The sequence below is a fragment of the Purpureocillium lilacinum genome (assembly GCF_023168085.1).
Source record: "Purpureocillium lilacinum CBS 284.36 DNA, scaffold_2, whole genome shotgun sequence".
Taxonomy (NCBI): Eukaryota; Fungi; Ascomycota; class Sordariomycetes; order Hypocreales; family Ophiocordycipitaceae; genus Purpureocillium; species Purpureocillium lilacinum.
The window spans coordinates 1,381,024-1,397,647 of NW_027072112.1; the positions used below are offsets into that span (position 1 = coordinate 1,381,024).

At 56.2% G+C, this 16,624-nt stretch overlaps 7 protein-coding genes across 7 annotated transcripts; 5 read left to right on the plus strand and 2 right to left on the minus strand.

The window, feature by feature from the left end:
- Window positions 1–27: 27 nt before the first annotated feature.
- On the minus strand, window positions 28–2,643 carry PLICBS_002236 (uncharacterized protein; the record flags this gene model as incomplete). The annotated part of the gene is made up of 2 exons (XM_018321869.2): window positions 28–1,421; window positions 2,409–2,643. 2 exons carry the CDS (start codon window positions 2,641–2,643, stop codon window positions 28–30), a joined length of 1,629 nt encoding a protein of 542 aa, XP_018179349.2.
- A 1,342-nt stretch (window positions 2,644–3,985) lies between these two features.
- Window positions 3,986–5,998, plus strand: PLICBS_002237 (uncharacterized protein; the record flags this gene model as incomplete). The annotated part of the gene is made up of 3 exons (XM_065599983.1): window positions 3,986–4,115; window positions 4,411–5,317; window positions 5,716–5,998. 3 exons carry the CDS (start codon window positions 3,986–3,988, stop codon window positions 5,996–5,998), a joined length of 1,320 nt encoding a protein of 439 aa, XP_065456055.1.
- A 579-nt stretch (window positions 5,999–6,577) lies between these two features.
- On the plus strand, window positions 6,578–7,535 carry PLICBS_002238 (uncharacterized protein; the record flags this gene model as incomplete). Its single annotated transcript, XM_065599984.1, has 4 exons — window positions 6,578–6,620; window positions 6,676–6,833; window positions 6,912–7,015; window positions 7,076–7,535. The coding sequence occupies 4 exons, from the start codon at window positions 6,578–6,580 to the stop codon at window positions 7,533–7,535; spliced, it is 765 nt and encodes a 254-aa protein (XP_065456056.1).
- A 585-nt stretch (window positions 7,536–8,120) lies between these two features.
- Window positions 8,121–8,876, plus strand: PLICBS_002239 (uncharacterized protein; the record flags this gene model as incomplete). The annotated part of the gene is made up of 1 exon (XM_018321871.2): window positions 8,121–8,876. One exon carries the CDS (start codon window positions 8,121–8,123, stop codon window positions 8,874–8,876), a length of 756 nt encoding a protein of 251 aa, XP_018179351.2.
- Window positions 8,877–8,986: 110 nt separating this feature from the next.
- Window positions 8,987–9,834, minus strand: PLICBS_002240 (uncharacterized protein; the record flags this gene model as incomplete). Its single annotated transcript, XM_065599985.1, has 4 exons — window positions 8,987–9,265; window positions 9,318–9,488; window positions 9,547–9,721; window positions 9,785–9,834. The coding sequence occupies 4 exons, from the start codon at window positions 9,832–9,834 to the stop codon at window positions 8,987–8,989; spliced, it is 675 nt and encodes a 224-aa protein (XP_065456057.1).
- A 434-nt stretch (window positions 9,835–10,268) lies between these two features.
- PLICBS_002241 (uncharacterized protein) lies at window positions 10,269–11,231 on the plus strand (the record flags this gene model as incomplete). The annotated part of the gene is made up of 1 exon (XM_018321873.2): window positions 10,269–11,231. One exon carries the CDS (start codon window positions 10,269–10,271, stop codon window positions 11,229–11,231), a length of 963 nt encoding a protein of 320 aa, XP_018179353.2.
- Window positions 11,232–12,034: 803 nt separating this feature from the next.
- PLICBS_002242 (uncharacterized protein) lies at window positions 12,035–13,075 on the plus strand (the record flags this gene model as incomplete). The annotated part of the gene is made up of 1 exon (XM_018321874.2): window positions 12,035–13,075. The coding sequence occupies one exon, from the start codon at window positions 12,035–12,037 to the stop codon at window positions 13,073–13,075; it is 1,041 nt and encodes a 346-aa protein (XP_018179354.2).
- Window positions 13,076–16,624: the final 3,549 nt, after the last annotated feature.

Genomic DNA, 16,624 nt, shown 5'->3' on the forward strand with positions numbered 1-16,624 from the left:
GCTGACTCCTGGCGCGTCCCATTTACACTATCCACACAGAATTTCCCCATCATTGTATGCATAGCCTTGGTCGCACATGGCCCAGTGAGTCTGCAGATGCTGTCTCGCTCGAGCAAAGTGCCGCATCTGGAACCTCTTCTCCAGCGCGTTCAGAGTCCTCGTGATGCTCGCCCTCTCCGTGTCATGGAGGACAGTCAGCTCCTTCGCAATGATGCCAATCGGCCACAGAAGTGTGTTTTGAAACGCCGAGGTTGGTGGTAATAAGTCAATCAGCTGCACTGCCCAGAGAGGAAGGTTGCCCATCCAGGCGTCGTGTGGCCAGGCACACGCTGAAGAGAGACCGCCCACACGACCAACGCACTGCTTTCTGTAGACAGTTCCCGCGATGCGGTACAGCTCCGACGTAATTCTCTGCTCGCTCCACTCGCGCGGACAGGTAAAGCTGTCAAGATGCCGATAGCGCGGATCCGTTACAATGTCGCGGTTCGCCGTGGGGATGTGCTCGTACGGATCCAGCTCCAACGGCGGAGCCAGCGAGAAACTCGGCAGCCAGCCCAGAGCACCGTCCCAGTCCGCAATCTCCTGGTCTGTCACTGTAAGATCGCCCGCGGTTATACGAGTGATGAGTCGCGGGAACACGAATCGCCGCAGGTCCTGGTCGCCCTTGCTGTCGATGCTGTCCAACCCACCGAGGTCATCAACGCCGGCTGGGTCGATGTGCCCGTCCGCTAAATAAAAGTCGGAGAATGTCGATGTTCGCAAGGATGTTGATCGTACGAGATCGTTATAAAGAAAGAGGTTCGTGACGAATTGGAATGCATGAGTGGCAGATTGCTCGGGGGCGCTGCCACTGTGAAGGCCGGCCATCGCCTGAAGAAGCATATCCCCGGGGAATAGCCGTGAGAAAAACTGCAAATGCGAAGTTCCATTCTCCTTGTCTTCTCCGGCGAGCTTCTCGTAAAGCATTAGCATGACGCAGCTCGTCAGGAGATGAAGCATGGTAGAGATGTCGTCTGGGTGGCTGCGCCACTGCTGTGCTCCGACGAGGGCGCCCGCGAGCGTCAAGTCATCGCCATCCTCGAATCGAGTTCTTCCTGCCCTCATGCGCCCCGCGAGTTCGTGGCACCCTCTTAGTGCCTTTTGTCGTAGCTTCAGCATTGCGCCTTCCAAGGCAAACCCGCCGTTGTCCCAGCTCTGCACGCCGCCCAATGCGAGTAAGGAGTCAAGCACGACCCGGCTCTGCATCGACAGCGGCAGGATCACGCGCAGAAAGGGATTAGTTGGCCCTGAGAATGCTGGATATGTGCGCGAGAATCGCTGAATGTAGTGGTCGAGGAGCATCGACTCTGTTGCGTCAAGCTCGAACGGCCATTGCGATATGCCAAGGCCAGCTATCGTCCCCGACGCAGAGGCAATGGTAGCTGAGCGAATCAGATCTGTGCTGATGTCCAGTGGCTCGTCGATATCGCTTTCTGCGGTCTTTTCTTGCCTGGCAGCGCGCGCTCCTGCGTCTTCACCTCCCCATTTCCGTTTCAACCCAGTGGCCGGTTTGGCTGGCCCTCTTCTGCGCATCCCGTCTCGCCGGGAGTCATCTTCCCAGACCAGCCTAACATCCCGCTGGCACTCGAGACCGAGCCTGGAGCAGTTGTGGCAAGGGTGTGCGCTGCTGTCGCACTTCTTTTTCCTGCGGGCTGGTTAGCTGTCGCCCAGTGGTGAGTCTGCTGATGCCCAGGCTGGTCTGACCTTTTTCTGCAAGTCCAGCAGCCCTCACGAGAGCGTCGCGGAGGTGGTGCTATTTGCATGGCTGGTAAGTGTTGTATGGTTGTACACGTTTTCGGTCGGCTATCCACGTCTGAGAAAGGCACTCATCAATTGAGCATTGCAGCAGAAACTGGGCCAGCGCAAAGCCGTGAGAGTGAGGGGGCCCAACGTCCGACTCCGGTGCCCCTGGACTGGTTGGGGTCCTCACTGATGGGCCAGCGTGTGGGGGTTCAGTGGAATCCGGGGAAGCAATCCAGGCTAAAGTTGGGTGGCGTCGACCGCGGCCGACACGACTCGTGCTTCTAGTGTTGTGGAGCCATCGCCGCCGCGTTCCGGGTAGCCGCTCAGATGCAGTTGCTCTCAGGTCCCGCAAACTCTAGGCTGGGGAATACATTGATGATCTCCTGCCGAAGAGGCTTAATCCAAGATTAGTGTATCCCTCCTGGTATTTATAGAGGCCTGACTCGATCACATTCGCCCGAGGATAGACGCCTTGTGTGTTGAAGGACCAAATTGACGTACAGGTGAAGTTGCCCAAAAGCAGGAGGGGACGCACTTGTGTCGATCATGTTTCTTTGTCTGGTGCCACTCGCCCGCCTAGCAATACACTGATTTCCTACAAACCCTCTACTTACGATACCACATACGAGTAATCTTGGTCCGCCTCATCTTAGACTGTAGCTGGAAGACCCCATACATGAGTGCCTCTGCTGTGGGCGGGCAGCCTGGGACGTAGATATCCACCGGCAAGATCCTGTCCACGCCACGCACCACCGAGTAGCTGTAATGGTAGTACCCTCCACCGTTCGCGCAGCTACCCATGCTAATGACCCATTTGGGGTCCGGCATCTGGTCGTAGCACTGTCGTACTGCGGGGGCCATCTTGTTCGTCACTGTGCCCGCGACAATCATCACGTCTGCTTGCCGAGGAGAGGCACGAAATATGATGCCCAGACGGTCTTGATCGTAACGCGGCATCGAAACATGCATCATTTCTACGCCGCAGCAGGCGATTCCGAACGTAAGAGGCCAGAGAGAACCCTGGCGCGCCCAGTTGACGATGGCATCGAAGGTGGTGCTGAAGATGCCATGAGCATTTGACTGTCGGGCTGCGTCAAGCATGGGTACCAACTCACAGAACGTATTCGACCGCGTTTGAGGTATCCTTCTTTTCAGTCAGAGACAGCACCTCGCCGTGCTTGACGGCCGGCAGGGTTTGTTTTGCCGTGCTATGGGCATAACGACGGCAGAGCCGGCCGTCGTAAGTGCGTGCCGGACAACAGATTGCGCGGTGGTAATTCAGTGCCAATGACGGAACTGGCCGTCTCTTGCAGACTTAGTTCGTCAGCATACGTGAGCGTCTTCTCGATGCAGAGACGTACTTGCGAGCGAATAGTAAAGTCGCATCGTCTCGGCTGTGCGGAATTGAAAGACCTGTCGCCTTTGATTTGGACCGTATGCAGTTAGTCTCATGTCAGAACAACAGCACGAACAAAGGCATCGTGTTTCAGGATTCGGGAAGTCGATTCCATGCGGGAACGGCAACTTACACGATGGGAGCAGCACGAACAACAGCTTGGATCAACTCCGAGTGCAAATGTACTGCTTCTGAAGTTGACACCAGAAAGAGGGGACCAAAAATGCAACACGGAAATTCCAACTCCTCAATTGCGACTGGCTATCCGCGACAGCCGCCCGTATCCTCAGGACACAACACGTTGTGCAGGGCACCACGAGATGTCCCCATCCGGAAAGGCTTGGGCGCATGGTGGGTTCAGCCGAGCGCAAAGGGTGAAAACCCACCCACCCGTCAGCCTCAGACGCGTCGGACAAAACCCACCTCGTTCATCTCCTCTCCCACCTACACCCCAGGACTCGAACATGGCCAGCCAGGCCAAGCGCATGATACGAAACCATCGTCCCATACCAGCCACTACGTCGCGTGCCTCTGGCGATGCTAGCTGCCGCAAGATCGGTCCCGTTAGGTGGGGCCGCGACCCGGCCGGCTGCGGGTGCCAAGTCGTATGTGTGCTCGACTTGTGGCAGACGGTACCAGCGGAACACGCACTTGCGGCGGCATGAGGCCACTCGTGAGTTTATCCCTGCCGTGACTCCTTAGCCTGGGGCAGTTGATTGGGATATTGCAACGATGCACACAACTCCACACCAACGATGGATGGGCAGCCCAGCACAGAGGCAGCACGCATGTAGCTATTCAGCCGCCATGCCCTCACACCAGCACGCTCAGGCTCAGGACTCTGCGTTTGATCACGTAATTATTTCTTCTAACAAATCACAGATGTCGACGTATTCCGGTTCAAATGCCAATATTGCCAGAAACGGTTTGCCAGAGGGTGAGTGCCTTATCCTACACGTAGTCCTGGTCACACATTCAGGCAGCTCATGGTGTTCTATGAAGCGACGTCTGCCGCAAGCATACTCTCAGTTGCGCCAAAAAGGACGAGAGCGCAGCGATATCAGATTGCCGCCGCGGCCAGAAACCCCGAGCGTGCGAGGCTTGCTTTCACAGCAAGGTCTCGTGCGACAAGGTATACCCGTGTGCACGCTGCACGGCTCGTCGCGTAACGTGCAGGTTCCGCGACGCAGCTTCCACCACCTCGTCACACAACACACCTAGCATTGCGCTAGAACGTTCTCTGTCGAGCAGCGCGAGCCAGCCAGACCCGAAGCTCTCGTTCTTGCGAGGCCTGACGGACCCCAAGCGAGAGACCATGTTGGATTGCTTCGACAACAACCAGGTCGTCAACGACAGAGTTCCAGAGATGGACTTGGACATGAGTTCTCTGGACGAAAGTCCGCCATCGCTCGTGGTTGAGGACATTGGCTTCATTCCATGGGCGTTTCCACCCATGTTTAACTTTGCTTTCGATGATGCAGATGGAGAGCGGCCCTGCGAGTCAGCTACACCGTCGGCAGTAACAGACGCGTTCATCCCAGCTCTTACCTCCGAAGGTACTGCCGCGCTGGAAATTTTCTCCAAGCAGATCATACGGGAGCTAAACGCCCTTCATGCAACACTTGCCGTCAGCGATCCCTCATACAACCAGCCATTTGACTTTGACCTTGCTCAGTCTGTATTCGCGCCGCACATCTTGCGCACCTTCATCTCGACATTCTTTCGACTTAGCCACAACTACGTCCCCGTCGTGCATATGCCGTCATTCGGGTCCGAGGACACATCTCCGCTGCTGGTTCTGGGAGTGTCACTGTGCGGAGCCATAAGGTCACCCCCGAGGGACGACGCCTTATCCGCCAAGTCGTTTTTGCGCATTGCAGAAGAATACATCTTCCTCCAGCTCGCAGATGTCATGGCGACCGATCCAAAGCCAACTAGACCTGTACTCGAGACGTTGCAAGCCGCTCTTCTCATTCACCAAGTGCACTTCCTGCAGAACAGCGTCGAAGCCAGACGGCGACACCGAATCCGACGGCTCCCAGCGCTGGTCTCCGCAGTTCGTCGCCTTGGTTTGCTAAACAAGAGGCACTCCGCAAGCTCGCGTAGCGCGCAGTTCCTTGCCGACGAGACCTGCATCAGGTAAAGTTCTCGCCATCTTGGTGTAGCGCCTTCGCTAAGTCTTGTCAGAACCGCGACGTGGATCACACTGGCGGACTGGCACCAGTGCGGCATGTTCCACGTATTACCGCTCACGACGACGGCAGAAATGCGCTGCGATCTCCCGTGCCCGCATGCGCTGTGGGATTCAAAGAACGTTACAGACGCGGATGTTGGTCTCTACAGGCGGCAAACACGGGGCGCGCCGTATTGTCTCTCCTCGCTTAGAGCGCTGACGGAAACGCTCATGGGTGATCGCTGGCAGCCGGTCGAATTGACGGCATTCAGTTTCATAGCTTTCACCGGCCTCGAGCTGGCCATCTTCGGTAGGGCTCGGCGACACCGTTTCGTGAACCATTGCTGACCTTAACAGCCCTCAGTTCGGTTGCGATCTCGGCGCACCTCATGTCCATGATGCCCGTCACCTCGTCAGCCATTCTGAGAGCCATCTCGCGCTGGCAGGAGCTGTGGGAGGGCCAGACCGCCCGAGCAGACGAAGATCGTGTTGAAATGACGGCCATGGCGCGGCACTGCAGCGAATTTGGCTGCCTCGTTCAGAAGGTCGTTGAGGCGTCCGTATCGGGGCGGAAGCCGCCGCCGTACCTAGACAATGTGGCGCACGACTCGGTCGATGAGCTGTATAACCTCATACTCGAGGGATGACCGCTTACAAAGTGTGCCCTGAGCCTAGGGAGTTTTCGACAACAACCCAACTCAATTGACAAACGTTGCATGGCGTGGCTTTAATTGCATGAAACATTGTGTCATGCTGCCGCAGGACAGAGCGTTTTGGGAAGGCAGAAATGCGAATCCCTTGGTAGCTCGCTGTGCCTTGCTGCGGGCCGTTGGCTCGGCCCTTTCGCTTGAGCCAGTCACCTCTCTCAAGCTAGTCACACGACGACCTGAATCGCTTCTGTGTGCAGTTGCTGGTTCAGACTATGGATCTAGACGACGCCACAGACACGGTGCAATGCGCTGGCTAATTGCGAGGGCGCAAGCGTCTGCGTCTGCGTCTGCGTCAGGGTTCACGTCCGTAGCTGGTTTGCAGTGCCTAAATAGCATATATAAGGCATCAAGTCCGGCAATAGTAGAGTATTGACCGCCCCCGGCTGCTCACACCTTTTCACGGCCACTATCCCCCCTGCTGGAACGGCAGTCCCATCAGCAGACTTGTGCATGCCAATAGCAAACAGCATCTCTGCCATGGCAGAAGGGGTCCAGTTATCGGAACGCTCCGTTCCAATGAAGGTTATATGTCTGGGATACAGTCGAACTGGTACAAGATGTGAGTATTCTCACCCAGCAGTCACCTTGCACGCCCCTGTGCCTGACTCCGTCAGCTCTCAGGGACGCTCTCATGATGCTTGGCTTCAATCACACGTACCACACGTTTGACGCGGCTTGGCTTCGCCCCCAAGACTGCAAATTCTGGTTAGACGGTCTTCGAGCGAAATGCGACGGCATTGGCAATGTGCCGGGGCGCGCGGAGTTCGATCGGGTCTTGGGACATTGCCAAGTGAACACTTCCCATTGAGAGAACACTGCTATTTTCAAGGGCTCTGACGTGTTTATTCAGGCTATCACTGACATGCCGGCTGCCTACTTTGCAGAGGAGCTCATCAGCGCGTACCCCGATGCCAAGATCATATTGACTGTGAGAAATGTGGACGGGTGGCACAGGTGAAGCGTTCTCGAGTACATGGAGGACTGACATAGGCACCTCTGCTGACAAGTGTTCAGATCTGTCAAGAGTACCTTGGAAATTGCAGACAACAGTCTCGTCAACGCCCTGCTGGGCTTGACAGCCAGGCTGCTCCTCATGCCCAACCGCTGGAACCACCCGATGTTCCAGACGCTACATCGCGCGCTGTATCACGGCAACTTTGAGAGCAACGGGCGGAAGAGCTTTGAGGATTATTACAACAAGGTAAGGCTCCTCGTGCCCAAGGAAAGACTGCTCGAGTACCACGTGAGTCAAGGCTGGGAACCGTTGTGCGAGTTCCTGGGCAGGCCAGTGCCAGCGGAGGAGGTACCATTTATCAACCAGACAGAGGTTATCAACAAAAGGCTTGACAAAATGTGGATCGCGAACGCTAAAGCCCAGCTGAAGAGACTGTTGGACGTGTCGGCGTACACGGCTTTGACTGTCCTGATAGCGATGCTGATGGGTGAGAGACTCGGATACACCAGGAAGGGTTGAGTATGCACACACAGCTGCCAAATCGGATGAACCGCAATCGGATGCAAATCATAGGCAATCATGTGATAAATGGTGTTCTCTTACTGCCGACCGTCACATGTTGTGGGAGAGCAGGTTCTCTTCATACGCTCTCTCAATGGTGAAGAAACTCGGACTGGCCGTCCCGATGAATCGCATTAGCGTCAACTAAGGCAAGTGCATGTCACTCGATGTCGACACTAATATCAAAATAGCGATTGCCGATCCCACATCGGGGAATTGGAGAACGGACGAGTGAGATTTTGGGCCGCGACCTGTAAATGCCAACCCTCGGTTTGAACTCGCGTTCTTCTCGATCGGGGACTAAATAGTCGGGTTGCATTGGGGAAAGGATCGCACCATCTAGTCCGTCTTCCGCCATTTGGGGACCAACTTACATAAAATACGAGACTCAGTTGGTCGTGCGTCGATCTCCCGCCAGTTGGCGGCTCTTGAGTCTTGCACGTTAACCAAGGGCCTCTTTGTCCTTCATGTTCGTGGCCGATTTATACGCAGCGTGACTCTCGCCATAGACCACAAGCACAGCGCAACAATCACAGCTTCCTCATGGCAAAGAAAGAGGCCATTCTGCTCATAACGGGAGCTTGGCATCTCCCGAAGCATTACCACAAGCTCATTTCAGGTCTACAGACCAAGGGGCTCAGAGTCATATGCGAACGCCTGCCGACAAATAATGGCGTCGTACCACCCAATGCTGCCATCCACGACGATGTGCAATTTGTCAAAGACATTGTCGCCAAGGAGGTAGCCTCGGGTACCCATCTTACCGTCGTTGGACACTCATGGGGAGGTATGATCAGCTCTGCCGCCCTCACCGAGTTTGCAGTCGACCCGAGCTCTGATAAGGGCGGCGTCACCGACATAATCCTCATCGCCGCGTTCATTCCGTCCGAGAGCGACTCCCTCGCCGGCATGTTTGGCGGGAATCTGCCGCCGTATCTGGTGTCACAGCCAAATTATACAGTCATCTGGGTGGATCCAATTGAGCACCTCTACAACGACATTGCGCCAGAGGAAGCCAAATGGGCGGATGACTTGCGAGTTGCTCACGGTCACACAGCGCAGTATACGTCGATTGAATGCGACAGAGTCGCATGGCGTGACATTCCACTGACCTACATTGTCTGTGAGCTGGATCAAGCCCTCCCAGCGTTTGTTCAGGACATCATGGTCACCAAGGTAGAGGAGCAAGGAGTCAAGGTCAGGAAGTACAGGCTTGCGGCGTCTCACAGCCCTTTCCTTAGTGTACCCGGGAAACTGGTGGAGGTTGTCATGGAAGTACTGAGCTCGCATCAAGTGTAGCTCAGACTTGACAACGTAGGAATGTAACTATTTTTTCCGCTAGAAATTCTCGTACACGCACGTTGCTGATCCCAGTGCCATTAAGCCGTGGGGTATAATCACGCGGTTCTTTACTCTCTGAACTTGGCACTTGCCTCCGTAAAGCTCATGCCTTCCTGGAGTGCCGCGGCCACTTTGGTATCGGCCGCCACCTGTTTTGCCATCAGCGGCAGGGCAGCCTCTGCCAAGTCCTTTGGCAGAACTACCACGCCGTTCAAATCGGCAATAAGATAATCTCCGGGGTTGATGGTAATGTCTTGCTCCTCGGCTTGGAGCCTCACGGGAACATTTACTGCCGTCACCTTAACGATCTCGTACGGCGGCGCGGTTCCGACATCACGCGCGAAGATCTAGACTGTCAGTACTTGCCGCGTAGGATTCACGTTTGAGGAGTCTACGAACCGGGAAGCCCAAGCCGCGTTGCTCTTCTAAGTCGCGGAACCGTCCGTCAATGACGGATCCAACCGCCTTGCTGGCCCTGGCCCGCATCGACATGAGTCCGCCATAGACGGCATTGGGCACCTTTGGCGGACATGACACGAAGATGACGGACCCTTCAGGTACAGTATCGATCTGGCGCACTGTTCTTAGCAGGAACGTGAGTCACCTCCAAGAAGTCTGATCTACTCACATAGTGTGTCGGCAGCTTGGGAGTCGGATCGTCGAGCTTGACATACTTGACCGTGTAAGCCGGGCCCACGATCTTAGTCGGTCCAGCTTGCCGAGTGGGCGACCACATGGTCAAGCCTGAGAGGAAACCGCCGTTAGGGTACTTGAGCTTGCAGAGCGCGTCAGAGACATCGCATCTGGGCAATCGTTAGTTGGGCTCCAAAAGTGGGAGATCAGCGGCGGTTTGCCAACCAGCATACGTCGTGTACTGCCGTAACGCGGTGATGATACGATCGGATGCCTTTGCCATTGCGGTCGTGCAATATGAGGGGAAGTAGGATCAAATGATTCAGCTTTGCCCGTCGGCGTTGCAGGTCAATGGCAGGTACGAGACAGCCTTCATGAACGTCGACTGCTCCGTCGTCACGATAGCGGATGGACTGTGGGTATTCTTAAATCGCATCCCCGGGTCGGAGCCGTGAAGTGTTCAGGCTAATTTGGGTGACCTTTGCTGGCTTGTGCTGTCGCCGCGGAGCCGACTCGGTCTCCGACCACCCGCCGCCACGGAAAGTCGCCGGCAACGGACGGCCTCCGCCCGGATGGTGGGGCCGTCGTTATTGCCAGAAGCGGCAGTGGCACACGGAGCACACCCAACAGAGCATATAAAGCATGTTGGTTGCGACGTGATGGGTGATGTCCATCGGCACTCGTCAATGCTCATTGCACTGGCTCTCATCAACCGCCATGTCCGCCAAGAAGACAGTCTGTGTTCTCGACCCCTACCACAAGGACGCCGTGGCATTGCTGCAATCTGAACCAGATCTCGAGGTCGTACCGCCCGATGATCCCAGAAAGTCGCACTGGCGGGAAATCGCCGGTGGAATCTTGGTCCGCTCTGAGACGCGCATCACCGCCGAGGACTTGAACGCAGCATCGCGACTTCAGGTCGTGGTGAAGCAAGGTGTCGGCGTCGATAATATCGACCTTGACGCCGCGAAAGAGCGCGGCGTCGCGGTCCACAACACACCGGCCCTCAACTCGGAAGCCGTTGCGGAACTGTCGCTTGCGCTGGCCCTGTCCCTCAGCAGGCGCGTCACGGAGCTAGATCGCCGCATTCGAAGCGGCGAACGAGTCGTGCGCAGCAATGCATTGGGCATGAGCCTCTTGAAAAAGACGATCGGCGTGGTAGGCATGGGCAACATTGGGCACGCAGCTGCACGGAAATGGATCGGCGCATGCGAAGCCAGCGTCATCGGATACGACCCTGTGGCCCCAGACGGCATCTGGCCTGACATCCCCCACAAGCGCGTGGCATCTCTGGACGAGCTTCTGCGAACGGCGGATGTGGTTACACTGCATGTGCCGCTCATGCAGTCAACCCGGGGGCTGATCGGCGCGCGGGAGCTTACGTTAATGCGAGACAACGCCATACTCATCAACGCCGCGCGAGGCGGGATCGTGGACGAGGCGGCGCTCCTACATGAACTGCGAAAAGGTCGTCTATGGGGTGCGGTTCTGGACGCTGTGGAAAAGGAACCGCCTACGTTGGAAGAGCATCGCGAGTTCTTGGACTTGGACAATGTCATCATGACGCCGCACATTGGCGGGTCGACGATGGAGAACCAGAGTGAAAGCGGAAAAGCCGCTGCCATCACATTAATGGCCGTTCTGCGAGGCGAGACGAGTGTTGGCGGTAAGCTAGTGTAATAGTCAAGCGATCAATTCGGGCTTATGAGATGAACTATAGATGCCCTTTCGGCCCCTGTGCTTTCCCGTCGGCAGTCGTGCAGTAAACTTCTTGTGGAAAATCACGGTCCAATCCTCGCACAATGAGGCATCCTTGCGCGAGTTACAGCCCACTCCCGGTCGAGGCGGATTCGCAGGCTCTCACCGGGCTCCTGCCCAAATAAGCAAGACATTTGGAGAATTCGGGGCTTCTTTGGGGGTTGAGGTTAGCGCATGGCCGGGTCTGGGATCCGAGACTAATGCCGCACAGCCCGCGTGTTTGTGGGACGAAATGGCATGCAATACCAACGTCAGTTTGAGTGGCGGGAGCACGGACGGCTTGCAGGGACAAAAGGGCGCGGAACATGTCATTCTTGTGGCGGTCGCAGTGGAGGCACCGAGATCACAGTTCGGCCGCATTCCAGCAGCAAGGCTCAGTCAGCTCTCTGGCCGGACATGCGACGAAGTAGCACAATGGCATCACACTCAGTACGCTGCAGATCAGCTTGCTAGCGCCGGTAATACGAAGCACGCAGTTTGGCAGTGGCCGCCGTGCTGCAATTCTGCGATGCTCCACCATCACCGCCCCAGGGCGTTCCGCCCAGCACGGCACGGAGTCCCCGAGTCTAATCCAGAAGCCCACCGACCAAAGGGCTCTAACCTTGATGGGGAAGCAAGCCCCTTCCTCATAAACAACATCATACGCCCTCACGTCATGACACTGCAACGTTGTCTTCTCCAGTGTCGTGGCCTCGATTGCGTCCGGAGCCGGCAGCTGGCCAACAATGCGGCCGTTCAAGAGCTTGCAGACGTGCCTTGGCCTGCTTCCGCTCTTGGCTGTCGACACCTTGGGCGCATTCGCCACAATCGGCTCGCGCACCGATGAGACATCCGCCGTTGGAACAGCACCGCCATGTCTGTGCAGTTCAAACGCGACAAGACTCCCTGAGGGCTCCTGGGATTCGCACTTTCATGTCATCGACCCAGTCCGATTCCCTCCGCTACCCGATGCGGCGTACAAGCCAGGCACTCATACCGTTTGGGAGAACTCCGTGTTCGAGCACAGCATCGGCTGCGACTATGTGGTCATGGTGCAACCGTCCATCTACGGAACAGACAATACGCTGCTGGTGGAATCCCTGAAGGCGTATGGGCCGGAGAGGGCGCGTGGCGTGGTCGTTTTCGACGTCGAAAATACGACTGCAGCACAGCTGGCAGACTGGAACCGAGTCGGCGTACGAGGCGTCCGAATCAACCTGCAGAGCATTAATGCCACCGAGTCGGTCGACGAGCTGGAGCGAACGCTGAGGGTACACGCAGAAGCCGTCAAGCCCTTCGACTGGGTGCTCCAACTATACGCACCCATGGAACTCATCCCATCTATAGAGACCTTCGTCCCCACGCTGGGGGTCCGCATCGTCTTTGACCATTTTGGAGATCCGAAGATGCCGCAGCCCACCGGGGATCCTCAAAAGCTAGACCCGTACTCGATCGAAGGTTTCGGTGCCATGGTCCGCCTGCTAAAGCAGGGCAGGACGTGGGTGAAGGTCTCGGCACCATACCGCGTGTCCAAGCTACCCGGGCCAAACTACAGCGACCTGGATTCTGTCACGAGTGAACTGTTCCGCGCAGCGCCGTTGAGGGTCGTATACAGCTCCGACTGGCCACATACACGTTTCGAAGGACTTGATATTCGCCCTTGGAACGCGCATTTATTGGAGCTGGTGGGAGGCGATGTGAAGCTGAGGCAACAACTGTTCAGAGACAATGCCCGTGGCCTGTGGCAGAGTTCAAGACACAACTCGACACTTGGCACAAAGTATTGATCTAGAAACGTCTTCGAGGTGCAAAGCCCTTGGCCGGAAAAGCGTAACATAAAATTCGCCGTAATTATAGTACCATGAAACAACCATTGCAAAGGTCAACAATTGCATCTCATTTGTGTTGTTCGTCCCGTCCGTCTTTGATGCCAAGATCTTGAGATCTCATACCAAATTCCTTGGCATTTCCAACTATTGTGTGGTGTGACCATTGCCCGGATACTTCCCCAGCCTTGACAGGCCGCATGTTGAAATGTGTCCAGAGAATGTGCTGCAGTTGGCGGCGCGTTCACATGAAAGGACCTGCCAATGACATCGCGAGCGTAGCTCATCGCAAATGATTATATACCGGCCTCCCCGTCGCACGTAGCTGGAAGTGAAAGCATCGCTAGGGGGCAATATGACAGGTACAACGCCGTGGTTAACCAACTTTAGCAGACAAAGCAAAATATCCGGGAATAGCGCTTTAGTCTGCCGATTTCGGGGCCCTTTTCTTGGATGGCACCTCACTCCCCATCTTACTGATGTCTCTGGTATTGTGGACGACCGAATCCTCAGCCTTGTCCGCTGCCCTCTTCCCACCGTGGCCAAAGGCTCCCGATATAGTTCCCAAGACCCCGGGCCGATCCGTAGAGGCCGATGACCCTAGCGATGACACGCTGTTCTCTAGGGAATCCATCGTATCGGACACGCCCTGTGAAGCGGTCAGTCATGCAAGTCAAATGGTGGGGATTGCGGCTCATGTTCTGACTGTTCTCTTCATGTTCCCCGTCGCGTCTTGCGACTTGCCAGTTGTGGGCAGCTGCACTCGTCGGGCATTGCTCCCACCTGCGCCTTCGCCTCCTCCGACTCCCCCAGATGGGAGCTCCGACGGTGAGGCCGTTGTTCCTGTCTTTGCTTCGGGATCTTGGTCGGGGCGACCACGAGAAGCTCCCAGCTCAGCGCTACCGACCACCTGGTTGCCCCCGACACCAGCGCCTCCGAGGCCCAGGTCGCGCTTGGTATGAGCTGGATTGCGAGAAGGTCCATCTTGGCTGTCGGCTGCCTTTCCTTGCTTGCTGCGATAGATGCCGACGGCAGCTGCGGCGGCACCAGCTGCGGCGATCATGGGAGCGAATCTTCTAGACATGGCTGTTCTGTTGGCGATGAATCAATTAGTGGGGAAATAGGAAGACTGATGTTGTAGTCGAATTGACATGAGCATTAACGAATGCGCCATCATCAATTCGTATATACGTTATACACGCTGAGCTCCGGGGAGCTTTGGGCATCGCATTGTGACGACATAACGGAGCGCCCCATAGTAATCCCCCAGCAGTGGTGTCACTGGTGTGTTGGGCGGGTCCTCAGATCAATGATGCCTCCATTGCAACGCCATGTGCGCCGGAATGATCCAGGCATGATGCTGCCACCAAACATTGAGACTTGACATCGGGAATCGGCGATGATTAAGCAGCTTTGCTCATCCGTTCGATCCCTCAAGTTCCGCCATGAGTATGTCGGACTTGTCCGCCCACGAGTGTGCTCAAGGCAGCGGTGTCCCACATGTGTGCAGCCCGCCGTACAGTCACACCACGGATGGCACAGACTACTGATGGAAGGCACTGTCGAGTTTCTAAATCAGAAGGGAGCCGCGGCCCTGTTGTGGGTAACAAGCACATCCCCTGAAGTGCCCAGCCCTTACAGTGTACGTCGCTGTCTGGTCTGACTACTTGGCACCACATGAAACCTGCAGCCACTGGGCACTCATCCTGCCGGCTAACATATCCGATCAAAGAGCAGCCGTTGATGGGACTGGCCAGAGGCCGTTTGATCAGTCCCTGCGCATGAGTTCCCCTCGACCAACAGCCTTAATCGTAACCAGATGGCCCCTGTCGAATGGTTCGAATGTCTGCAATTCACTGACCTTTCACGGAATATTCCATACAGTACGTTGGCCATGCCTTCGCCCCCGCCCGGGTCCTCGACCAACGGGTATGGAACACAGCGTATATAGACCGTGCGAACCCAGGTACGAAATGTAAATCCAGTCACAAGCGGCGTATTCCTATTCCGCCGCAATGATCTCCACGCTATTGATCACTATCCTTCTGAACCCCTTCCGACCATGCGAGGGCTCGCCAACCGCCCGCTCATGCGGGTGCGATGGACCGCCAACCTTTCGAGAGGAGTATCGGGGCAGGTACCTGCCAAAGGTCATCGAGACATGGCGTGGCCTCCAGGTTGTGGCGCCCGGATACTCCATACGTGGCAGCGGCGAGCGCAAATGAGTTGTACTTCATCGACACCCGCCTCGACAACGAGACTGCTAGTCGCATAAAGCAGAATATTGAGAGCGCAGCGTTGCCCAGGCCGGAAGAGTACGTCTTCATCGATGAGATTATGGCTGCGGCGGAAAGAAGGAATCGTGCGACTGGCGAGACGACATTTTGTATTCGATCCTACCTATGCCAAGGTGCTGTTTGGAAGAGCAATGAAGAGGCGCGCGCACGCCCGTGCTAGGATGGCTGCGCGACGGCACAAAAGCTGTCGTGTAGCCGAAAGCCGTTGCCATTGACTAGTATTCCCCTCGCGCCCACCACAGATTGCTTTCGAGCGTCGTCATGTCGCCCTCCTCCAAGTGATTGGAGAGCGAGCCCCATATCTCTCTCAATTTCGCAACGTATTCCTCATCAGTAGACTTCATCCCGTGAAAACGATTTAAGGAGCTCCTTGACCTATCGCACTAATGTGGGCTGACTGAGGGTCAGTGTTGACGGCATACAACAACATACCTGGTGGTACTCCATGCGGTCGTATCCCGCCATCTCCTTGCCCTTAGCACCGAGGTGCTTCTCGAAGGCAGGGTAAACAACGACTTCCTCGCCTGCCGAGTGGCGAGCAAGGTGCCAAGTAAACTAGTTCCCACACCGCTGCTGGTTGTCGTGATTGCCAGGAATATCGACGACTTCATTGTAGCATTGTTCAAGCTTGCGGTAGTCTTTCGTGATTGCGTCCGAACCAGGATGCGGATTCCCATGCTCCTTGAGGGTGGCGCAGAGTTGACGAGGACATCTGTAAGGCGAACATGCTACACAGGCCTCTCCGTCACAATGCAAATTGCTCAACGCCGCGAAGACCATTCATTGCTGTTGGCGATCTCGACCTTGGCATCTGGGTGTGCCCCGGGGACAATGATCCGGGCTTACGGCCTGGATTGCGCTTATTGGTACACTGTATCTCGTATCGGAAAACTGACCGCAGCGGCAGAATGACTCTGCAGTGCTACACCACACGCATATTGGCTGGTGTCGTCATTGACTCAGCTTCTCCAGATTTCTGCTTCTAGCACGTCTGTTGTGCGCTGTAATCGCTCCGCAGTCCCCCGGGCCTACGCTGCGCCACAGGGCCCGTTGGTACTGAACGCAGGATTCCAGCACGTTTCAGCTGTTCCCCCCAGGGCCTCCAGCGGTTCCAGGCTCTGGCCAGCGGGCAAAAAACTCCCACAAGACGGAGCTTCTATGGTGCTTAATCGAGCCCCTCCCAGAGGCGCTGTAAGTCCCAGCCAGTACGCAA